At 48.6% G+C, this 24,078-nt stretch overlaps 3 protein-coding genes across 13 annotated transcripts in view; 1 reads left to right on the top strand and 2 right to left on the bottom strand.

Annotated features, from left to right (window-relative positions):
* Positions 1–9,381, top strand: part of DNAJC11 (DnaJ heat shock protein family (Hsp40) member C11) — a 73,650-nt gene extending 64,269 nt beyond the window's left edge. The window contains exons 10-17 of the mRNA XM_043499832.1: positions 40–156; positions 2,609–2,764; positions 3,055–3,124; positions 4,138–4,195; positions 5,755–5,897; positions 6,712–6,841; positions 7,535–8,360; positions 8,513–9,381. Of these exons, the coding sequence (XP_043355767.1) occupies positions 40–156; positions 2,609–2,764; positions 3,055–3,124; positions 4,138–4,195; positions 5,755–5,897; positions 6,712–6,841; positions 7,535–7,560 (700 nt within the window). The 3' untranslated portion in view covers positions 7,561–8,360; positions 8,513–9,381. The remainder of the gene's footprint in view (positions 1–39; positions 157–2,608; positions 2,765–3,054; positions 3,125–4,137; positions 4,196–5,754; positions 5,898–6,711; positions 6,842–7,534; positions 8,361–8,512) is intronic.
* Positions 1–15,006, bottom strand: part of THAP3 (THAP domain containing 3) — a 49,996-nt gene extending 34,990 nt beyond the window's left edge. For 4 of the 11 annotated variants that reach the window (XM_043499838.1, XM_043499837.1, XM_043499839.1 and 1 more), the window contains exons 1-5: positions 14,750–15,002; positions 13,302–13,494; positions 11,977–12,033; positions 11,466–11,561; positions 6,381–6,462 (exon numbers count right to left, since the gene is read on the bottom strand). In XM_043499838.1, coding sequence (XP_043355773.1) covers positions 6,381–6,462; positions 11,466–11,561; positions 11,977–12,033; positions 13,302–13,494; positions 14,750–14,826 — 505 coding nt within the window. In that variant the 5' untranslated portion in view covers positions 14,827–15,002. Of the gene's footprint in view, positions 1–6,363; positions 6,463–9,189; positions 9,328–9,355; positions 10,697–11,465; positions 11,562–11,976; positions 12,034–13,301; positions 13,495–14,749 lie in introns of those variants that run through there. The other 7 variants (XR_005289454.2, XR_006276315.1, XM_043499833.1 and 4 more) reach the window with 7 other exon arrangements.
* Positions 15,007–18,169: 3,163 nt separating this feature from the next.
* Positions 18,170–24,034, bottom strand: PHF13 (PHD finger protein 13). The gene is made up of 4 exons (XM_038376335.2): positions 23,536–24,034; positions 21,902–22,003; positions 20,433–20,985; positions 18,170–18,859 (listed from the first exon to the last, which is right to left on the bottom strand). The coding sequence occupies exons 1-4, from the start codon at positions 23,848–23,850 to the stop codon at positions 18,633–18,635; spliced, it is 1,197 nt and encodes a 398-aa protein (XP_038232263.1). The 5' UTR covers positions 23,851–24,034; the 3' UTR covers positions 18,170–18,632.
* Between the last annotated feature and the right edge of the window lie 44 nt (positions 24,035–24,078).

The raw sequence follows: 24,078 nt of genomic DNA, 5'->3' as shown, positions 1-24,078 counted from the left end.
CTGCTCTTGTCTTACTGTTTTCTGGTTTTGTTGTTCTAGGGCAGGTTTCTTTGGGACCATAGTGGAATATGGAGCAGAGAGGAAGATTTCCAGACACAGTATTTTGGGAGCCACTGTCAGTGTTGGTGTTCCACAGGGAGTGTCTCTGAAAATCAAGTCAGTTCAAGATTATAACTGTGATGTTGGTAGCTATGATTGTAACACACATTCATGTGTCTGATGCATTCAATTGGGGCACCCAAGCTAAGTATTTTAGGCATACTGGCAACAGGAACCCAAAGGCTGTGATGTATGTACATGCCATAAAATGGAGCAGGTTGCAGCTGCTCTCACTTTTAATAGAGGGATGTGGCCCTCTAAGCCTACTTCTGTTGGAGGCTGAGCATTTCATCTGGCACTAGTGTATAAGTACATTAAAAATATCTGAGGTTGCATTCTAAAAATCAAGCTTAGCAAATTACTGTAAGAGGATAGGTTTCAGAGTAGCAGCCGTGTTAGTCTGTATTCGCAAAAAGAAAAGGAGTACTTGTGGCACCTTAGAGACTAACAAATTTATTAGAGCATAAGCTTTCGTGAGCTACAGCTCACTTCATCGGATGCATTTGGTGGAAAAAACAGAGGAGAGATTTATATACACACACACACAGAGAACATGAAACAATGGGTTTTATCATACACACTGTAAGGAGAGGGATCACTTAAGATGAGCCATCACCAGCAGCGGGGGGGGGGGAGGAGGAGGAAAACCTTTCATGGTGACAAGCAGGTAGGCTAATTCCAGCAGTTAACAAGAATATCTGAGGAACAGTGGGGGGTGGGGTGGGGTGGGGGGGAGAAATATCATGGGGAAATAGTTTTACTTTGTGTAATGACTCATCCATTCCCAGTCTCTATTCAAGCCTAAGTTAATTGTATCCAGTTTGCAAATTAATTCCAATTCAGCAGTCTCTCATTGGAGTCTGTTTTTGAAGTTTTTTTGTTGAAGTATAGCCACTCTTAGGTCTGTAATCGAGTGACCAGAGAGATTGAAGTGTTCTCCAACTGGTTTTTGAATGTTATAATTCTTGACGTCTGATTTGTGTCCATTCATTCTCTCTACGTAAAAGAATGAATGGACACAAATCAGACGTCAAGAATTATAACATTCAAAAACCAGTTGGAGAACACTTCAATCTCTCTGGTCACTCGATCACAGACCTAAGAGTGGCTATACTTCAACAAAAAAGCTTCAAAAACAGACTCCAAGGAGAGACTGCTGAATTGGAATTAATTTGCAAACTGGATACAATTAACTTAGGCTTGAATAGAGACTGGGAATGGATGAGTCATTACACAAAGTAAAACTATTTCCCCATGGTATTTCTCCCTCCCACCCCACCCCCCACTGTTCCTCTGATATTCTTGTTAACTGCTGGAATTAGCCTACCTGCTTGTCACCATGAAAGGTTTTCCTCCTTCCCCCCCCTGCTGCTGGTGATGGCTCATCTTAAGTGATCACTCTCCTTACAGTGTGTATGATAAACCCATTGTTTCATGTTCTCTGTGTGTGTGTATATAAATCTCTCCTCTGCTTTTTCCACCAAATGCATCCGATGAAGTGAGCTGTAGCTCACGAAAGCTTATGCTCTAATAAATTTGTTAGTCTCTAAGGTGCCACAAGTACTCCTTTTCTTTTTGCGAATACAGACTAACACGGCTGCTACTCTGAAATCTAACAGAACACTGTGATAGACTGTCGTGCATATTTTGATTTTGCCAGCAGAGGGCATGACAACACTGCAGAACCTATCCAAAAACACTAAGATCGCAGTCATAGAATCATAGAAGATCAGGGTTGGAAGGGACCTCAGGAGGTCATCTAGTCCCACCCCCTGCTCAAAGCAGGACCAATTCCCAACTAAATCATCTCAGCCAGGGCTTTGTCAAGCCTGACCTTAAAAACCTCAAAGGAAGGAGATTCCCTGGTGATAAAACTTCAGATCATGACAAACTTGCTAAAATAAATTTGACCATAAGCATCTGATGAACATTAATATCCTCCTTCCTGCAAGGCATGTGCATGAATATGATCCTTCTTTTGAGAGCATCCTCTGTTCCTATGTAACCTTGAACGTTGGTTATCTCATGATGTGTACAGGGACCAGTAACATTCCTGGCCTTATTGGATAGGAATCCAGGAAGTGATGGTGGGGAAAGGGGAAACAGTGCAGCAGTAGATTCTTTCACAGTAAGCAACTGCTTCTGATTTCCCTCTGGAAGGGGTGATTGTGTCTTTCCCCAACGAGTCTTGGGACCACAAGAGATTCTCTCAAGATTTTTTTAAATAGACCCCAGAACATCATTGCAGCTCCAACCAAGTATCTCCAGAGGAGACACCTGCTCCGTAAAAGTAAGGGCTCTGCCAGGCTTCAGATGTCTCCATTGCTGCTGTTCTGACTGAGTCTATGAGCTCTTGACCTTTGGGTTCAGAGTTCAGACTGTCCCACTGCCTCTGGTGGTTGCTGCTGCTGAGTTGGAGCCTACACTGTTGGCCGGCATAAAACATATTCTGTTGTATGCGTTAGAACTACAGACTTGCTTTGATAAGCTGCCTTGTTCTTTGTTTTAGGTTGAACAGGGCCAGCCAGACCTACTTCTTTCCTGTCCACCTGACAGATCAGCTGCTCCCCAGTGCTGTTTTCTATGCCACCGTGGGACCCCTAATTATCTATTTTGCCATGCATAGGCTAATCATCAAACCCTACCTCAGGGCACAAAAAGAGAAGTGAGTCTGAGGTCATGTGTTCTAAATATGGAGCTGGGCTCTCCTATTCAGCTGCTTTTGGAAGTGGGGTAGCAGGTTTAGGGGCATTTCTCTGTGGGACAGTTGCTGTATTGGGAGTTAAAATGGGGAGCCTGAAGGATGATCGCTGTAAAGAATCTCCAATGCAGGCCTTGAAGCCAGCCTGACTGAGGTTGGTAGGATCATTAAGGCACTGACATGAGAAGTGCATCCTTGCACTGAATCGTATTTAATGCCTATAACTAATGTAGTGTTTAACTTCCTCATGTCAGAGAGTTGGAGAAACAACGGGAAAGTACCGCCAGTGATGTCCAACAGAAGAAGCAGGAGGCGGAAGCTGCAGTAAGTCATCCATTCCTCTGTCCCCAGTCTTGCCTATTAGTTTCATCCTTGGTTATATTGTTCCATACAGCATATGCCACACGCTTTGTTCTCCAGCTGTGTCCCCATTTTCATTTGCAGAACACATACCACCTGCAGTGTTGCCAATTCTTGAGATTTTGAGTGGTGTGATTTTTGCCCGGGCTGGAGCCAATCTACTTATGATGTGCGGAGCTCCAGCCCTCTTGGAAATTTTAGCCCTGCCTGGGGGGAAAATCCCCTCTCTGATTGGCTGCCTTCCACATTTGCCTGCCTCTTGGAGAAGAGTAGCCAATCATGACCACTGAGGCAGCAGGCAGAGCTTTTCCACCTCCCCTCAGGACCCAACACCGTTCTCACAGTAGAGAAGGGGGCAGAAAGAGTCAAGTGTCTTATGGCAGCTCTGTGTGCCTCTCCCCCTACCCCCCCTCGGTGAGCCACAGGATGTTATCTTTGCTCCTCCCTGTTCCCATCTCCTGCCTTGCAATACCGGGGTTGGGGGGCGGTGGCACGGCAGGAAGAATCTCTCACTGCCCCCCAGCCCAGGAAGTAAGACTGAGTCTTCCCCTTCACCCAAGTGGCTGACTATGCTGCTGTCTTTGGCGAGGGCAACAGAATACAGAGCCTCCCACAAGCCACAATTGTTGGCACTCTTTCATTTCTGTGGGACACTCTCCCATGGATTGGGTGATCTGCAGACATGGAATTGGAGCCTTCCTGTGGTCCCTAACATTCCCATGCTCTGTCGCTGCAACCCCAGGGCAGTTTGAGGCATTTCCCCCTTCCCTGTGTTTTTGTTCTCATCTTCATTTTCATATTTATGCTCAGATGAGCTCTGAGACAATGCCCAGGCCCTGGTCTGCAGGTGTCTTCCTAATTCACTTGTCCCTCGTGAGCCTTCTCAGCTAAAGGAAACTGTTCCCACTTGGAGTTCATATCTCTTTTTAAATGGAATCTGACTGCTGAATTTTATTTTGTCCTTTGTGTTGTGGCAGGTTCGGTTAATGCAAGAGTCCGTCCGGAGGATAATTGAGGCCGAGGAAGCCAGGATGGGTAAAAAGTGCAGCATGACTTACTTGTTCTGAAAGGTTTGAGGAGAGGAATGGGGAGTGGGATCCCTATAGAGATTGAAGGGCTGGGGAGAGAAGTGGAAGGTAGGTATTAAGGGTGGGCAAACTTTTTGGCACGAGGGCCACATCTGGATATGGAAATTGTATGGTGGGCCATGAATGCTCACGAAATTGGGGTTGGGGTGCAGGAGTGGGTGAGGACTCTGGCTGGGGGTGTGGGCTCAGGGGTAGGGTCATAAATGCGGAGTTCAGGGTGCAGGAGGGGGCGGGGGTTGGGATGTGGGATCCAGATGGAGATGTGGGCTATGGGGCTGGGATGAGGGATTTGGGGTGTAGAAGAGTGCTCCAGGCTGGGCCCAAGTGGTTCGGAGGGCAGGAGGGGGATCAGGGCTAGGGTAGAGGGTTTGGGCACGGGGGGTGGGGAGGTGCGGGCTCTGGGGTGGGGCTAGGGATGAGGGGTTTGGGATGCAGGAGGGTGCTCCGGGCTGGGATCGAGGGGTTTGGAGGGCGAGGGGTTCAGATCAGGCTAGGAAAGGGGATTGGGTGTGGGAGGGGCTCAGGTGCAGGCTCCGGGCATTTACCTCAAGCAGCTCCCGGAAGCAGCGACATGTCCTGCCTCTGGCTCCTATGCGGAGGTGTGGCCAGGCGGCTCTGCGTACCACCCTGTCTGCAGGCACAGTTTCTGGCCAATGGGAGCTGTGGGGGCGGCGCTTGGGGCAGGAGCAGTGCACGGAGCCCTGTGGCTGCCCCTAAACCTAGGAGCTGGAGGGGGGACATGCCACTGCTTCTGGGAGCCGCATGGAGGCGCAGCATGCATGCGTGGAGCAGCCCCCGACCCTGCTCCCCAGCTGCAGCGCAGGAGTGGGGCAAGACCCAGACCCTGCTCCCCAGCAGGAGTTCGAGGGCCAAATTAAATCGGCTGGCGGGCCAGATGTGGCCCGCAGGCCTAGTTTGCTCACCCGTGATCTAGAATCTTAATTCTTTAATTAATTTCCTAGGGTTTACACTTGCAAAGTTAATGTTCCAAAAGTGAAGTGAGTATAATTGATGTAGTGAAATCTTCCTGAATCTGCAGACAGCCTGAAACGATCTCTGAGAAGTGGGAGTTGCCACTTCTATGTCCATTCTAGGTTAACCCCAGATCTTAATGATGACTGTTAAAGTGGCACTCTGGCTCTACCTTGGGATGGCTCTGGGTGGAGAAGTGGAGCTTGGGGGCTGTTGTATGTGCCTCAGTCCCTGATTTGGTCCACATTTGATTTGGTGTTATAGGGGATCGGGTCAGGGTAGGAATTTTCCTCAAGTCCTAGTTGAAACACTCCTTTCATTCCCAGGTTGGACTTGGCTTAGCATTGTGCATGATTCTGAAATTTTTTGAGGCAAGCTCTGTATTTGCCCTTCCAACACTGTTTCTTGAAAACGGTTCCCTCAGGCAGTATGAGAAAAATGCTAGGAAAAGGGGTGGGCTGATCTCTTCATCAGCTTCTCTACAGGAACCTGGGGGAGCCTTTTGCCATATCTTTGTTCTTGTGTGGAATGCAGGTTTGATTGTAGTGAACGCCTGGTATGGGAAATTTGTCAATGACAATAGCAGGAAGAACGAGAAGGTGAAAGTCATAGATGTGACTGTGCCCCTGCAGTGCTTGGTGAAGGACTCTAAGCTTATCCTCACAGAGGCCTCCAAGGTATGCAATGACACGTGCTGAATTACCTTGTGGGTGTTCACCTTTGCTGCTGGCCCTGCACATCCCAGTCCTGCACAACAGCATCCTCCCCTGGCAGAGTGCAGGCAAACAAACCAGAAGTAAACTCTAATCCAGAACAAGTGCATCCACAGAAGGAGCTGCTCTAAAGCACTTTTAAATGACAGGTGTTCATGTTAGTTATTTAAACTCTAACAGAGCTGACTCTTTTCCTGAATGTCCATGGCTTGTATAGGGAATGGAAGGCCTCGCTCAATTATATTATCAGATATGTAATAACTACTGTAGGTGAGTGGGAGAATCAGATGCATTTAGCTAATGTTGGATGTTAAAGGGACACTGTCATCTTGAAAATTACATGTCTGAAAATTATTTACCTGCTATTGTTATAAATAATGCCTAAAACCACTAGCAGAAAGATTGAGGGGAGAATTATTTTTTTTATTTACTTTGAATTTACTTTACCTTGGCTGCACTTCATAGTCACTTCTGCTGATTTCCCTACACAGTCAGTTTCCCTTGTTGTTTGTGAGAGTCTCTCACTCAGCTGCAGGGGGAGAAAAATATTTAATAAAATAGGAAAATTTAATTATAAAACCAGCCTTTAGGTTTTTGAAATTGAATTGTCTTTGAAAGTGTCTTTTAACTAATGTTTTACATTAATTAGTTGATGTTGATGGTGTCCCTTGTGAAGGAGACCAGCTTCAACTCCTTTTAAAACTCCCTCTTTCTATTGTAACCTAAAAGCACAAGTGGAAAAGCTGTGAGAGTGCTCAGTGTGTTTTTGTTGTTAAAGACTGGCTTGCCTGGGTTCTATGACCCTTGTGTGGGCGAAGAGAAGAGTTTGAAAGTGCTGTATCAGTTTCGGGGAGTTCTACATCAAGTGATGTCTGCTGACAGCGAGGCCCTTAGGATACCAAAGCAATGTAAGTAGCAAGGATTGCTTTCTCCTTCCTTCAGTCACCAAGCCCCAATTCCAGCAGAGAGGACAAGATCTCCTCAGGCCGCCCCACAATTCACTGGGGTGCACTCCACCCCAGTGTCTGGCATCAGTGATGCCTTGCTGTTGCTGGTTGGGATGTCTCAATTGTGCAAGTGCTCTTCCAGGGATACTGGTACCATTAGCTCTGAGGAGTTAGCCTGTTCTGGATCAGAGAGGTAGCCATGTTAGTCTGGATCTGTAAAAGCGGCAGAGAGTCCTGTGGCACCTTATAGACTAACAGACGTATCAGAGCATAAGCTTTTGTGGGTGAATACTCACTTCTTCAGATATTCACCCACAAAAGCTTATGCTCCAATACATCTGTTAGTCTATAAGGTGCCATAGGACTCTTTGCCTGTTCTGGATATGTCTCTAATGAATAGCTGCATTGATTTGGCTGAAGAGTACAAGTCCTTTCTAAATCAGTCTTGGCACCTCAGACTGTGTGCTATCCTTTGAAAAATTCTGGTTTCTGAGTGATCAATCTCTTACTTTTGATAGTAGGTGAGAGTCTTGCATTCAGTGATTTCCTTTGCTGCTAGTAATTCTGTTCTGCAACTGACACTATGGTAAATGTTGCTGAGAGTTATGACATCTCTATTAACAAACATGAACTGAGTCTCTTTGTTCTTAACAGCTCATAGGATTGATGCGGACGGCTAATGTGGTGAGAAAACAGGGTGTCATGTATGGTACATGAATCAACAGAAGCTGCAAAACCTTCCCCCTGGATTCTACAAGTTTGAAACAGAAACGGAGATGTTTTTATTTTTATGATCCATTTAGAAGGCGGCGTCATACCAATTATGTTAAGGGGTAACAAGAGAAAACCTGCTCTTACAGGTACCTCCAAGGCAATACTGCCCTGGATTGTGGCTTGGCAGCCAATAGGGAACATGGCTGAGAACATGCAATGCTCTCTGTGTGCCCATCCCCTGCCTGGGAGGTGTGAGGGGGAGAGCCCTTGCTGTCATGTGTCCAAGCCCTTCCTGCTGTGAGTTAACTGCAGCTCATTTGTCCAGTCTCATTGTTTCCTCTCCCTGTCAGCAAGATGGGAAGTGGAGGAGGCTCTTGGCTCTCACTTTTCCTCAAGCTTACAGGGTTGGAGTTAAGTTAATTTAAAACAAATAGCTAATTTAACCCTTTTTGCTCCTAAGGGGAAAGTGAAGTTTGTGGCCACCTCCTAAGAATCTTCTCTGTCAATCTGGTTACTGGACAGAGGATGTACTGTTCACCCCACTTCTGTATTTAAAATGTACTTTTTGTTTAAGGACAAGTATGTTTGGAATGAAGTTCTCTGCTTTTCCTAATCACGTGGACCTTTTTCAGCATGCTTCCATCCAGCTGCTAGTAGCATTTGTTCCAAGCACTATTACTACTCCAGATTAATTATAGATTATAACCACTGTCCATGTCAAATTAATTTTGCTCTTCCTCACCCAGGACTGCATCTTGTTTTAAGTCTTTTTTTTGTGGCGGGGGGGGGGAAGAGGGAGAGAAGTGAATTAGATTAACTGAATAGTTCTGTTCCTAGCTGATTCTGCAACTCTTCCCATCTGATTTTATGCTGGGAAGAGAGGAAAATGAAGTTGATACAAGTAAACTAGACCAAAGCGTAGAGATGTGCCAAATAGGAGGAGGAACTGAAAACTTCGAAACAGTGACTGCAACCTGTCTGAGTGGCTAGATTCCCTCCAATAGCCTTAGGATACAATCCCTGCCTATGATTTACCTGACCTCCAGAGAGGTGCACTCTTGCTCTACCAACCTAGCTGAAAGCAGCAGGGCTGCTGGAAATAGCACTATTAAGTATCTGGCATCTTAGTACTTTTAGATATTTATATAGAAGGGAGAGTGGTGGCTATTACACCGGCACTGAAATGTAGTTCCACTCTTGGCCAGTCCTGGGTGGGCCTTCATCATTTATATGCAAGAAATTTAGAAAGAAGCATGTATTGACAGAGGCATTGTTGCTACTGCTAATTACTGGAGTAAATAACTTCTTGACATGCACCTTGGCCCCTTATTTCTGTAGCTAACTGCTGTTCTGTTTACTTATGTCAGTCCTATCTCCCCCTCACAAGTGTGAAATCACATCAGGGAATTTCATTTGCAATAGCCCTTGTCCAAGAGCAGGTTTATCACAGCTATTCCAGGAAAGCTGATGATTATCTCTCCCCGCCTTGCTCCTACAATCAAGTGCTGCTTGCCAGTTTTTTATCAGGAAAATCTCACCTTTTTATGCGTGAACAGCGCCTGTTCTAGGAATACATTTCATTCACTACCATCTTGCAGTGTTTTTTGATCTGAAGCTAAGTGTCAACTGTGCAATAAATTTTGTGTTCAATCAATTTTCAGTTGAAAACTGCCCGGTGTTTCCTTTGCTGCAGATGGATCTTCCACACTTTGATTACGTCACCTTGTTTAAAGCTGGTGGAAGAGAAAACACTGTATTGTCATAATAAATCCGCTTTGAAAGCTGTGGGTGGTGAGTTAGTTATATTTTTATAAATATAAGCTTGACCTCTTTCAAATCCTTCCTCAAGACCCACTGTGAATGGTGGTTTTTACAGTAAGTTGCTAAGTGATGATGGCTGGGCAGGATGCCAGCATCTTCAATAAAATACTCAAATGTGCATCAACTCTTCCACCTCTCACCAGCGTTTTATTTTATTATTGTATCTTAGTCTCAGATGTAAGCTCTTCTTAGGAAGGAACTCTCTCATCTGTGTTTGTAGGGTGCTTAGAACGATGTTGCTATGGCTACTGTAACAGAATTTCTCATAACAGGATTGTGTGGGAATTCAGTCAAGGCTGAGATGCGAGTAGTGGTAGGTATAAAATAGCAGTAAAACATTTGCTGTTAATTATAAGACAAAAATCCCAACAGAGCAGATAAAATCCAGCCACAGAATATAGGTGAAACATTAAACAATAATTCATTAACTTTATACAAGAATAAAATCATTCCCCTCCTCACTGATGTTTGCCTGATGTAAATAGTTATAATACAGTTTTTGCTGTCATGAAAATCTATTTTCATATAAATTATACTGAATGGGATGGGGAGAGAAGAGCTAGCAACATGAATTATAAGAGTGGTTTCTGGCCTTTGCAGTAGTTCTATAGCTTTTGAATTACTTCACACCTCAAAAAGACAATGTCTATATGACTTAACATTAGCTTAACTAAATGTAATTGCCAGAAAGGTTCCCAGAGTCTCTTCTCACACACCCATATGCACCTGACATTCTTTCTTTATTATGAAGGCATTTAGATTACAAATGCTGAGGCAAGAAGTGCAGGTTTGGGGAATTTTTTACATGCTATTTCTCAGCCAAGCTTCCTTCCCTAGTTCTCATTTGACCATGTGCATGCTGGGTAGTTATGATGTATGTGAACTTTAAGTTATGCTCATTAGAAACAGTAGTGAGTAGGTTACTCACTATTAAAATACTCTAGCCGGCAGCCTGTTGAACCACAGTTCTTGCTGGTAGACGAGTGTTCAGAAAGTCAGGCCCTGTTCCCTCCCAGGAGGCTGTCTGGCCTGGTGTTTTTGCTGCTCCTTTTTGCAGGCCTGGAGCCGCACAAACATCCTCCTCAGTGCCATGCTTTTAACCTTCAGGCGTTTTCGCAGTTTTTCATTTTCCTCTAGTGCCTGGAAGAGTTTTTGTTTTAAGGAAGCACGGTCACTGACAGCATAGCTGTGATCTGAGGTCTGAAATGGGTGGTGTCTCTGCACTGGGGGCCTGGATTGCAGCAGCCAGCCCTCCACTTCTGTTGCCTTAGTTGTACTAACCTGAAAAGAATAGAGGGAGTGAAAGTGAGGGATGCAGAGATTGGCTAGATGGGTATTATACAGGGAGACACTCTGCAAGCTTCTTCCACAACGTGACCAATGCGCCACATCCTGAGCAGTCCCTATTCCAATTCAGGGAGTCAAGCAGAAGCTTTCCTACTTTCCTACAGTCACGCTACTTTGCCTGTCTCTCTCTGAGACTGAAGTGTCTCCATATTTCACAGATTCGGTTTGCATTCTCCCCATTGTACAGTAAGAGGAAGCGATTTACTCAACACACAGCTAGTCAGTCGCAGACCCAACAATATAATCCATGTCTCCTGACTCCCCAGTTCCTTCTGTGACCACTAGAGAATTTTTTTTCAGGCAAATTGCATAGTAGTTTTTGTAATGGACAGATATCCCCAAAGCTCAGCACTGAACTCTTTTAATGTGGGACCTTCTGTGTTTGAAGTCAAATCCCCAGAAACTAGCAGTGGCTGGGCTCTTACCCAATCCCCCTGAATATACTTCGTGAAAACTGAATTATTCTTGAAGCAAGGTCAAGTCACCAAAGCTCAACAGGTGCTTGCTCTCCAGTTCTGTAAGAATCTTACTAAGTTTTCAAGACAAGAGTGTACAGGTCTGCTACAGCCATTTCTTCTCCATATGAAGTAACAATACATTCACTCATTTCTGTTTCCCTATCTCTGTAGTGCTTTGAGGTCAGCTGTGTGTAATTGTCAACTGATTTTTGCCTAAGATGTGAGGTAAAGTGACTAACTCTTACCTCTTCTGTTGGTTCCTCTGTTCTACTGGGTTGGGGCTCTTGATGCAGAACAGTTTCTACATCTAATCTCCTTCCATCCTCTGTCCTTGTAAAGTCCTAAAGAGACCAGGAGAATTACCCAAACTCAAGCAGCTCCTGTTTTCAACACCATTATTATTAAAGCTTCAAGTAATTTCCGTTCCAGAAGAGATTGTCCGTGTAAATGAGCCATACAGTCCCTTTAGGCCTTCATTTTTATTTCAACATAAAGTACAAAATTACTAACTGGAATTAAAATAGAAGTGATAAGCAATTAGGACTGAAATTTTTAGCTTGCTCCAATGCCATCAAGTGAAAATACTCGCTTCGCACAGTTTGGCATATTAGACAAGTATCTACAAAAAGGGGGTATTTCAGTGAGAAAGGACCCCAAATCCTAGACAGAATCATAATGTGCTGTACAGCAAAATGCAGCATTGTCCTCAGGTTAAAAAAAAAAAAGGATGCAAAAAGCTGGAAGGGACAAATATACCTTAGGCAATCTGGAATCCTCAGCATCAGATAGTGGGCTCTTCTCCTTCCTGATTTGCTATAGTAAGGACAAGGCCCTGAGGTTAGTGTGACATTTCTGAGAATCCCAGTGTTACTTGTTGCCCAAGTCTGACTCCCATTTGGAAGGAAAACACATGCAACATTCTTGGCTCTCCAAGGAAAAATGACAGCAATAAAAAATGATCACAGTTCTCAAGACAATGTAATATTGTATCCTTAAGCTTCACACAAGGTTTTAACAAAAAAGTTCCTCTGTTTGACTAAGCAAAATGAGAAGAAGACTGGGTGATGATGTGTATACATGCATAAACTCTGTTTATGCAAGGTCAGTTATAACTAACCCACAATCAATTCCAGGTGAACTAGCATCCCCCTGAGACCTGCTAGGATCTTCTCCCCCTTTACTTTTGACAGGGGTAGGACTGTTAGTATAATAGCACTCATTTCAGGTTTTTAGGGAGACCTGAGCGGGAGAGAACTTGTGGCTACTCTAGCCAAGAGTGATGATTGTTTTGTCTTATTACTATTTAAATTGTTACAAGGAGAGAGGAACATGCTTCCCTCATATGTCAGTATTTTAAACATGTACGGTTTGCATGAATAAATATGTGGGAATTCACTTTGAAGACGAGAGAATTTGTATGCAGGATACCATTTTTCAAGAACCTCTTTCACAGGTTAGAAATCAGAATATCTGTTGTTGCAGCATATTGACGAGTTAAGTGTAAGGAGAGAGGCTAAAGATTAATTGTTGTTATTAACAGGAGCACCTAGTATTTTCCCAGCACTGCCAGCAGCCTAAGTGCATTAAACACACAATTAGATCTGACCACTAGCTAGGGCATTTTTACTACTGATTTCAGTGGGAGCAGGTTTAGGTTAACAATGGTTGGGAATTGACTATCATAAAAATACATAACAGGGAGTGGCTCCTTGACTAATGCAAGGGGCAAAGCATTTGGTACACTGAAGAACAGCTCACATGATATATGAAATAAAGTGATGCCTTGTGTGAGCAGTGTCAGTTATGTTGTCCCCATGGTACAGAAGGAGAAAGGGGGGAGCGCAGTGGCCAATAAGCTCCCCAGTGTCTCTCTCAGCCCAATTCGCAGCCCCTGCTCTGCCCAGTAGCTCCTACCCCTCTCCCACAACCAGGGCTAGAATCCAGTAGGTTACGAAGCCTCCAGGATTGGCCCGGAGTCTACAGGAATTAATCGTTAATTAAAGATTGTTATGTGGTGAAATCTCCAGGAATACATCCACCCGAAATTGGCAACCCTAGAGCTCGGCCCCTGTCTGGCTCACCCTGACGGTGTGGGGGAAGGTGAAGAGCGTGGGCACGGCGTTGGGCTTGAGGTTGGTGCGGTTGCCAAAGGCGCTGAAGCAGTCCGGCTGGAAGTGCTGCGAGCAGAGCACCGTGTGCGAGCTGGGCTGGAAATCGCCACGGCCGATGTTCCCCACCCAGCGCGCTAGCAGCTCGGGCCGGCTCAATGGGAACCTGAGGGAGACAGCAGGGTGAGGCAGGCCGGGCCCTGGGGAAGGGGGGCGGGCAGGGGCCAGCACCTGGGGCTGGGGTGGGGGCGCCAGGCCCCATTACCTCAGGGGAGGGGCCGGGCGGTACCTGTGGAAGGGGGAGGGGCCGGCCCCCAATACCTGAGGGGAGGGGCCGGGCAGAAGCTGGGGGAGGGGGAGGGGGAGGGGCCGGCCCGCGATACCTGAGGGGAGGGGCCGGGCGGTAGCGGGGGAGGGGCTGGGGGAGGGGCCGGGCGGTAGCTGGGGGCGGGGCCGGGGGAGGGGCCGGGCGGTAGCTGTGGAAGGGGGAGGGGCCGGCCCCCAATACCTGAGGGGAGGGGCCGGGCAGAAGCTGGGGGAGGGGCCGGCCCGCGATACCTGAGGGGAGGGGCCGGGCGGTAGCGGGGGAGGGGCTGGGGGAGGGGCCGGGCGGTAGCTGTGGAAGGGGGAGGGGCCGGCCCGCGATACCTGAGGGGAGGGGCCGGGCGGTAGCTGGGGGCGGGGCCGGGGGAGGGGCCGGGCGGTAGCTGTGGGAGGGGCCGGCCCGCGATACCTGAGGGGAGGGGCCGGGCGGTAGCTGGGGGCGGGGCCGGGGGAGGGGCCGAGCGGTAGCTGTGGAAGGGGGAGGGGCCGGCCCGCGATACCTGAGGGGGAGGGGCCGGGGCCGGCTCGCGATACCTGAGGGGAGGGGCCGGGCGGTAGCTGGGGAAGGGGGCGGGGGAGGAGCCGGCCCGCGATACCTGAGGGGGAGGGGGAGGGGCCGGGCGGTAGCTGGGGGAGGGGCCGGCTCGCGATACCTGAGGGGAGGGGCCGGGCGGTAGCTGGGGGCGGGGCTGGAGGAGGGGCCGGGCGGTAGCTGTGGAAGGGGGCGGGGGAGGGGCCGGCCCGCGATACCTGAGGGGAGGGGCCGGGCAGTAGCTGGGGGCGGGGCCGGGGGAGGGGCCGGGCGGTAGCTGTGGTAGGGGCGGGGGAGGGGCCGGCTCGCGATACCTGAGGGGAGGGGCCGGGCGGTAGCTGGGGGCGGGGCCGGGGGAGGGGCCGGGCGGTAGCTGTGGTAGGGGGCGGGGGAGGGGCCGGCTCGCGACACCTGAGGGGAGGGGGAGGGGCCAGGGCCGGGGCCGGCTCGCGATACCTGAGGGGAGGGGCCGGGCGGTAGCTGGGGGCGGGGCCGGGGGAGGGGCCGGGCGGTAGCTGTGGGAGGGGCCGGCTCGCGATACCTGAGGGGAGGGGCCGGGCGGTACCTGTGGAAGGTGAGCTGCTGCCGGCGGCGGCTGCTATAGCGGTTGCTGCACCGAAGCGCCGCGCACGATTTGGGCATCGCCCCCGCGCGTGGCCCCCAGCAAAGATGGCTGCGCCCCTCCTCGGACGCTAGTCGCCCCCTTCCGGGACGGATTTCCCGCGCGGGGGGCCAAGCGGTCTGAGTCCCCCCTCCCCCCGGGAAGAGAGAGCGAGACTCCGCCCGTCAATGACGGCCTTTCCCAGCATGCATCGCGCCTCTCCTTTCTTTCACGCCTGCTCCCAGCGTCCCCTGGACGTCACGCGTTGTGCGCAGGGCAGGCTGGGAGCTGTAGTTTCTGGGCCGCGGGGCAGGCCCGGAGCTGGAGCTCGAGCAGTCGCTGCCCCGCCTGAAGGGCGAGGAGAAGTGGGTCACTCGCGCGCCACCTGCTGCGCCTGGGCCGCGCCCGCGGAGAAACGACCGCGAGCGCCGGCTTCCCTGCCCCGCCCGTGACCCCCTGGGCGGCTCGGCGCTCCCCGCCCCCCTGCGGAGAGGGCCTTGCTGGGTGAGGGGGCTGAGGTCCCCCCGCTTACAGGGCAGCAGGAGCTGGGGCGGTAAAAAATTGCTCAATAGCTTGAGCCCCAACAGTCCGGCCACCCTCCCTCTGCCAGGGCCCCTGGCCTCCCATCTTGCCCTCAGCCCCTCCTCCCTGGAAAAGAAAAATACAGCTGCCAAAATCCTCTTCTCATGCAGTCACCTTCCCACCACCCTCCAAAACAAGCTGCTTCTCCTCCGCTTAGCCGGTCCTTTGCCCCTCTCTCCCCTCCCTACGCGCCTGCGCTTGCCTGTTACCTCATAACCCTCTGCCTCATCTCTGCTAGCGCTGCCAGCCAGCTTCACCCCTTTCCCTTCTGCCCCTTACACATTAGGATGGCCTCCCTCCATTGAGCTGGAGGCTTCTCTCCAAGGTCCACTCTGCCATGCATCCAAGCTGTCCCCCAGTTCATAAGAGCTGGAGGAGTAGATAGGGACAGACATTTGCTAAAGAACAAGATCCATAAAATTGTGTATATTTGATGGCATCACTCCTCCCCCTTCCTATTTCATTTGATTTTGTATATTGCAAGCTCCACCTAGCCCTACTGGACACTTATTAGGGCCTCTGTCCCCTAGGGAAACAATGACAGGTTTCAGAGTAGCAGCCGTGTTAGTCTGTATTCGCAAAAAGAAAAGGAGGACTTGTGGCACCTTAGAGACTAACAAATTTATTAGAGCATAAGCTTTCGTGAGCTACAGCTCACTTCATCGGATGCATTTGGTGGAAAAGACAGAGCTGTAGCTCACGAAAGCTTATGCTCTAATAAATTTGTTAGTCTCTAAGGTGCCACAAGTACTCCTTTTCTTTTTATGGAAACAATGGAAGCCTAACTTCCAACCTAGGGAGGAAAAAACAAAGAGAAAATGATCACATTAATGGATGCTTCATAATTTTAAGAGAAAAGTACCATTTGTTAAAATAATCACTTTTAATGAAAAAATAAAGCTCTGAATTAACTTGTAATCATACATGGATGAAAATGATTAACTCAAAACACATGGAGATGTTTGTTCCTTCTACCTAACATCCTAACATGCTGGGGTTGTCAGACACCATCTATTGGGGGTAAATCTGCAAAGGTAACAGAACAATAGTCAAAAGAGTTAAAAGTAGTCTTGAACCTCTAAGAAACAGAGGCAGCTCACTTGGCAGTTTCTTGTATTTCTCCCATAAAACAATAGGAACTTATCCTACAGTGGTCCAGTCGTACTGCAGACATGCTCTAGCCACAAAGATGCCAACACTTGCATCAGGTCAAACCCTTACACAGACTATGAACAGAATCTTCTTCCAAAGCCTTTTATGTTGCAGTGAAAACAGCAACACTTATGAACTTTGGTTATTTATCTGGCTGCAGAAGACAGCCCTAAGAGGCAAATCTTTGGCAAACTCCTGGTTCCATTTAGCTTCTGATAGTATCACGGTTGTCTTAGATTTTAGTGGAGCTGTTTATAAAACCAGATTTCAATTGCTGCAGCTATAAATCAAATTTATGTTATGGGCTTTTCAAACTGCACCGAGTTTTTAAATGGACAGTAAAATAAAATAGTGTAGTTCTATCATAATGATAAAAAGTAATGGATCTTTTCCATCATTAGGTCCCATCTAATCAAGACCCTGGGCATTGTAGGACTATGCTATACAATCAGTTTTAGTGCTCTGCGCAGCCTACTGTTAAATATCCAAAAGGGGGTCCCTGACACTGCCAGGATGTTTTTCCTGATAAATCAGTATTCAAATAACGTGGCAGTCTGATACAAAGAATCTGCTGCATAGATTCCTGGCAGTTCGATCTTCTTTCATATATAAATGAACATCAGTTAGTGACTCCCACTCATCTAATATTCTGACAGGACAGGATGTCCATTGTTCATTAAGCATCATATGATTTAGGAGAATTCTCTCAAGAACAAAAAGCCAGTTTGTGCAATAAATACAATGTATTCTCAGTTTGGTCATTTAAAAGGCCTGCACCTTAGTGGCCTCACGTATCAGTCTTGTTTCCCTGAAGCATTCTCTAGACCAGTGACAACTGTGCTCACTGATCCCTAAAAGGGCAGTCACAAGGTACAAACATTTTCTGGTCCCAATGCATTCCCTTATCCTTGGCAGCTCTGGATTGTTCTCTCAACTGCAGTCCATCTTGCCAGTTGCATAGGCCATCTATCCAGGTTGGGTTGGATGCCCCAATACATGCATTTGCTCCCATTTGTATATGTGCATCCACTAGTTCAATTATAAAATCTTCCCATTTACAAATCCAACCCAGGAAACCAGTAATGAAAATGCAGGTAAACCCAGCCCCAGTACTCAGATGGGGACAGCCCAAATCCAAACTAGGCCTGTCTAAATTCCTAGATTTTAATTTATCAAGGCCAACTGTGCAGCCCAAACGTTACTTTCGGGCTGGAGGGAAGAGAATCGGTGTCTCTTAAAACAATGCCTTTCGGCAGAGATCTATGAAATGAGACACCACACAGGGCTGTGGAACAGACTGGATGGCAGCCCACAACCTCATGTGCCACTCATGCAAAACAAAATCATGAAAATGGTTTTAAGAGGATTCAGCTCAATTAAGGAAGAAAACTGACATGGCCACCTCGAGCACACCCCACCCAGAAAAAAGAAAGGTCTGTATCTCTCTTTTAAAGACAACAGTCCATAGAGCTTTGGGAACTAACTGGTTTTACCAGAAACAAAGCCAAATCATAGAACTCAATGGATACTCTCCTACTACCCAGCTGAAGGGGAGGCAGCTCACATGCAAGTTAAATATGCATTCAAGCTCACTCTGAAGGAGCCTTCAGAAATTCTTAAGATTGATACATATGGACAAATGGACAGGTCTAGTATTACAATAAAACATATGGCTGTTTATTTTCAGACTCTTCAGAGATTTCTCTCCTCCTGCTCCTGCTTTGGAGGATAATTATTTTCTTCAGCACCTACCTAGAAGTCTTGCACTTTCTTAGCACTTTCCCAGTGGGATGAAAATTGATAGGTGGCAAAGGTATACACTCCCAAATCATCATCCCATTTATAGTCTAAACTGGACAAAACCACACGGAACCTGGGGTGCTTAGCGTGTCCCTGCTTTAGCTAATCAGCCTCTAGCAGAAGTTTTGGCCAGCAGGCCTCTTCCAGCTCTGGCAGTCAAAGACATTGAATACCTTATGTCTGTTTACACAGACAGACACTTTTGCCTGAGCAACTGCAGTTCAGAGGAGCTCTCCTTGCCCCCCTGGCTGGAGTTCTGTGTTTTGCATGGCTAATCTGCCCAAGCAGAATGCCGGCATGGTAGTTCCCTCCACTAGTCCAGAAAGTGCCTGCGTGAACCCGTCCGGGAGCGGTTTGAGCGGCGAATATCAAACTTGGAGTCCCGACACTTCTGGCAGATGTAGACCTCCGGGACATTTGATTTGCGGATTTTGGCACAGGAGAGGTGAATCCATGTGTGACACTCATTACATTCAATCATTGGCCGTCCAGCAAAAGGTTTCATGCAGAAACAGGTGACGAGATCCCAGGAATCATCATCTGGAAGGAAAAAACAGTGAGTTAAAACTATTACTTTCCTCCTGCTAGACGCTGAACTCTCCCTTTTAGCACTGAACTTACTCCTTGGTTTAAAGGCAGTCCCTACAGGCCTCTGATGATTTGGGGAATCTGTCACTGTACAGCCAATGAGTTCTGTTTGTAATTACGAACTCTGTACGTTGAAGCCCTTATGGTAAACTGCACTGTGTTCTTGCCTCATACTCCTTATGCCCAGAAGATGGGAGTGGACCCTGCACATCTATTTATGAATAGGTCAGTCATTAAAGACTACCAGCACCTGAACAGATCTTGCCTGTACCAAACAAAAGAGTCACTGCATCCTAGATAAAACCATTTTTCCTCCAACTTCTCTGCAAAAGGTTAGAGTTTGAAGGAATGGAATTTCCACAGTGGAGGGAACAAAGATGAGGTATGGGTACAGCCCGTTAAAACACAGAGACTGGGCTGGTCAGACAGACAAAAGAAGCTTGGGGCACAAGGGAGCAACAAAGGGCCATGCTTTTGTAACAGAAGGAATTTTTTGAAGGTAAGTACCAGCTAAGGCTGGAAGAAGCTGCCTGCAGGAGAGAAAGATACTCCATATTATGAAGGAGAAGCCATGAGCTGTAGGAAGAGTATCCTGGACACCCTGAAAGGACGCTGACCCAAATGCCAAAGAACACTCAAGAGTGGCGAGAAAAGTGAAGAAGGGACTGGTTTGTAGCTGTTTTTTATTTTGCCTACATCAGTGTGTAGAGTAATAGTGTTAGAAACCTTCTGCAAACTGTGTGTTCATTTGCTTCAATGATCATGTGTCCCTGAAGAAGTAAACTGGAAGCCAGAATGCCCCACAGTTAGAGCTCTAGGCAGGATGTGAAGCAACTGTGGAGTTTCGGGAAAGACAGAACTCATCTCAAGGCCTAGGCAGCTGGACCGCAGAATCTCTGCTTTCAGAAAAGGGTGCTAAAAAGTGAATGTGCACCCAGAAAGTGTGCCTAGAAACAGTGCCTGAACTCTGCTCAGAGTCAGGAAAGCTTAAGAGCTCATGGGTCCAGTGCTGGGACCGAAATACAGCAGCCTGATGAATGTCCAGCAGGAGGACGTTGACAAGCCCTTTCCAGTTATGCCAGAAGCTGTAGTCTACACCCTCTATTGCCTCCTGCACTTGCTCTATGACAGAATCTCAGCAAACCCAGAGAATAGATATGGAAAGAAAAGGGCTCTACTCCCAAAACTAGCTTCCAACTTTTTGTTCAGTTTACATTAAGCCTCTCAGAAAACACAGCTTATGGGAAGAAACCCTCACCTCAGAGTCTGGAAAGCTTAATTCAGGTGCTAGGTCACTAAGCAATAAATATCCTTTGCTCTTCTCTACCCAATTCTATCCAAAGATCTAAAAGTGCTTTGCAAACACTAATGAATTTTGTCCTTAACCCCCCCCGGGAGACAGATCTGCACTATCCCATTTTATAGAGGAGTTGAGTGCTAATAACATACTAGATAGACAGATGATAGTCAGATCTCAATCTGACCAAACACCTCACAAATATCTCCCCTTAGCAGGGTCATTTACCTGAATCCACCATAATGTCCTCATCATCACCAATGCCATCCTCATCCCGAAACACAACCTGCTTGCCCTGCCGTATGACCGTGCGTTTGCCCACGCTCTGTATCTCCATGCCCTGCTCAGAAGTCTCAGGAGGGTACGAGACATTGGAAGGAGTGTCAGAGTCCCATACTGAGCAATGGTCAGTCACAGACTGAGGATCGCCCTCAGATGAAGGACTCATGGGGGTCTCAACACAAGAATCCTCTGCCTCCAGCTTCAGCAGCTTCCCCCCATATTCTTCCTCCACAGGCGCTTCCGTTTCTCTTCTCTTCAGTTTTTTCTTTTTTCTGATCTTATCGGTTTGCTTTCGCTCTGGCAGAAAGCTGCTCGGTTTTGCCCGCTGGAATAGGGAAACATATGGTTTTGCTCGCTTGAGCTGACTAAAACTCTTTCTGCTCTTGACTGGCAGGGAGACAGCAGAAGGGAGGTCACTGAATCGGGGGTCCCAGCTATCACTGTCGATGGTACCTCCAGTACTATTGGGGGGGCTGGGGCTGCTCCTCAAGGGGGTCTCCTAGAAAATATTAAGAGACCAGATGTGAATATCATTTTAGAGTTGATAGTAAACCTCTTAAACAACCACTTATTACACCCACCTTTTTGAAGTGGAAGGACGGGAAAGGCTCTATACCTGTCAAAATAGGCTTCCTCTCTTCTAACTAAATATCAGATAATCTCCAGTTATCCAGCTACCATTCAGTCACTAGCCTACATTATTTACCTTCTCTCATCCTTACCTGTGGCCCAGGACAGGTACAGCTGAGTGTTAAAGGCACTAAATAGTTTTCAGTAAAGTGGTTCCGGGAGTCTAGACTCCCAGTTTCTTCCAAATGCTTTGTATCCTAAGCCCCTGCTGGGAATTTCCGCCAAGGAAGACAATAGGCTCATTTTAAAGGTCATGTGGCAACCTGAAATTTGTGGTTGCCTAGGCCTAGGATACAAAGGGGAGGGGCTGTGGCACGAATGCCTCTAACATGATATTTTTACACTGCACAGAAATCATTCACCAATCAAATAATTTAAACAGAAATGGCACTTACTGACCTTTAAACTTTTTTCTGTCCCCTCAAGCAAGACAGGGGTTTGGACTGCCTCACTTTTGATTAAAGAAGAGATCACATCATATTCCAGGAGTCTGAGGAGTACATTTAACTTTATAAGTATAGGGACATTTGTGGCTAAGGTGGGAGGCTGACAATATCCAGTTACGTGCCAAGGTCCATAATTTGTTTCAGAACATTACAGGCCAGTGGGTTCCTTTTTATCCCATCAGGAGCTTTTACAGGACCCTATCCCTCACACACATCCACTTTATCTGTCTAGGTATTTATACCACGCTTGTTACTCTAATAACATTTAACCTCTCAACAGCACTAGTTATAGCAATGTGAACCTGAAATAAAATAAGGATTGAGTTGCTGCACCATTACCTCTTGTGGGTAGGGAATGTAGCCAGCATATGCCAAGACAAAGGTGCAAAACTTGTTGAAATCTTCCACAGTTCTGTGTCTCTTGGAGCTGGGAGAAAAATCCTGTTAAAGAGACAGCAACCAAAATATTAACATGAGATTTCTGAACAAACCAGCTATAATGTCAAATCAGAGACAGCATAAGGATCTTGTACACATGGATATCCACTTCTGAGACTGATAGTTTCAGAGTGTCTCTTATATAATCAAAATACAAGAGAGGGCACCTTGGGGCAATCCTGTGATTTAACATTCTTGTCAGGGCTTTTTGCTGAAATTGAATTCTCAAGTTTGTCTGGCTCCCCTTCCAGGTATTCTCACATGCCTGTCTCCAGCGGTGGTCTCTAATGGCTTTGAGGTCTAATATTGTACTGAACACAAATGCTTCTTTAAAGTCAGCTATTAAAGACAGGGAAGAAGCTAACCAGTCGCTAAAATAGCTGTTTGGGTTCTTGAAGTCTGTACACCCTGTTAATGTAACTAATAAGTTAAATTCACTGATTGCTGTTCTCTTTCTAGTGCAAAGTCTACATCATGGTTCCTACCCAGAACTCAAAGCTCCTGGAAACAGCAGACTAATTACACATGGAGAGTCTGCCTGGACACAGAATACTTCTTCCGGGCTTACAGTTTTTTATATTTTTGTATTGAGACCTCAAAGCACTAGCCAATGCCCAGTTTCATGATAATCCTTCCACCCCCACCCCCATCAAAATACAAACGAATACGGAATATATTTCTATCTAGTCCCAACCCACACTTTGAACTGAACTGTCAAAAAGCAAGACAAACTACTGAGAAATCCTCTCCTCCCTGCCTGCAATCTTCCCTATTTCCCTGTCGGCACTGGACACTGCCAGAGAAAGTCACTGTCTAAAGAAGCCATTCCTGCATGGGGAGCAGCACTGGAAGCAACAGCAAAGTCTCCTCCATCTGTGATGGGGGAGGAGGATTAGACAGGGAAGGGGAGAATTTCTGAGGAGGAAGAGGGTCAGAGTCCAGGGTGGAAGACTCGTGGGGCTTAGAAGATTTGGTTGGGGACAAGGGAGCTGGGAGGGGCACGGGGGAGGAGAGTCAGAACTCCGTGGGGGAATCTCTGAGGGGCGGGGCCCTGGGGTGGGAATCTCTGAGTGGGGGGGGTGAGGCCCTTGGGTGGGTGGGGGATCCCTGGGAGGAAGGGGCCGGGCGGGGGATCGAGGCCTGAGGGTGGGTGGGGGATCCCTGGGGGGAAGGGGCCGGGCGGGGGATCGAGGCCTGAGGGTGGGTGGGGATCCCTGGGGGGAAGGGGCCGGGCGGGGGATCGAGGCCTGAGGGTGGGTGGGGATCCCTGGGGGGAAGGGGCCGGGCGGGGGATCGAGGCCTGAGGGTGGGTGGGGATCCCTGGCGGGAAGGGGCCGGGCGGGGGATCTCGGGGGGGTGGGGATCCCTGGGGGGAACCACGGCCCTGGGGTGGGCGGGTCCCTGAGGGGGGAGGGGCCGGGGCTCGGCTATCGCTGAGGGGCCCCGGGGATCCCTGAGCGGGGAGGCCGGCTGCCGCGGAGCGGGTCCCGGGCTCCGGCACGAGGGGGGCGGGGGGGAGACGGCCCCGGGCTCACCTCAGGGGGGAAGGGGGAGGCGCAGGGGTCGGGGTCCATGTCCCAGCGCAGGCGGCCGGGGTCGGGCAGGTGGGTCCAGGGGCTGCCCGGAGCGCGGGCCCGATACCGACGAAGCAGTTCGATCTCGCCCGGCAGCGCCGACACCTCGAACCGCCCGGTACCGGTGGGAGGGAGGAGGGGCAGGGGGCGGGCGCCGTGTGAGGCGGAGGGGCTGCCGGGAGTTGTAGTTCCCCCTCCCCGCGAGCGGCTCCGGCGGCGCTCGCTGCAGGGGCTGCCGGGAGTTGTAGTCCCGGAGAGAACTACAGCCCCCAGCATGCCTCCCGCTCCCTCAGGCCCGCCGGCGGGGGGTGCTGCGGGGAGGGCGGCGCCTGGAGCGGTAAGCGCGGGGCGGCCGCGGGGTCTTGTTTCCTTCGCCCACGGCCGTGCGGGGCTACGGGGAGGCTCCTCCCCTGGGCCTGCCCCCCCGAGGGCCTGTCACGAGGCTGCCGGGCGGGTGAGGCCCCTGGCGTAGTGACCGCAGCCGGGCCGGCGAGCAGGGGCCTG

Source organism: Dermochelys coriacea, chromosome 18, assembly GCF_009764565.3.
Source record: "Dermochelys coriacea isolate rDerCor1 chromosome 18, rDerCor1.pri.v4, whole genome shotgun sequence".
Lineage (NCBI taxonomy): Eukaryota > Metazoa > Chordata > Testudines > Dermochelyidae > Dermochelys > Dermochelys coriacea.
The sequence above is the reverse complement of the archived record's forward strand: the minus strand, read 5'-3'. Positions and strand labels throughout refer to the sequence as shown.

What these genes read in the sequence shown, in the direction of transcription:
- PHF13 (XM_038376335.2), bottom strand. Translation starts at nt 23,850, where the DNA reads ATGCTGGGGGCTGTAGTTCTCTCCGGGACTACAACTCCCGGCAGCCCC. An exon ending in ACATTCCCTACCCACAAGAG is followed by an intron (nt 20,986 to 21,901) that starts GTAATGGTGCAG and finishes AATATTTTCTAG; the next exon opens with GAGACCCCCTTGAGGAGCAG. An exon ending in GGACATTATGGTGGATTCAG is followed by an intron (nt 18,860 to 20,432) that starts GTAAATGACCCT and finishes TTTTCCTTCCAG; the next exon opens with ATGATGATTCCTGGGATCTC.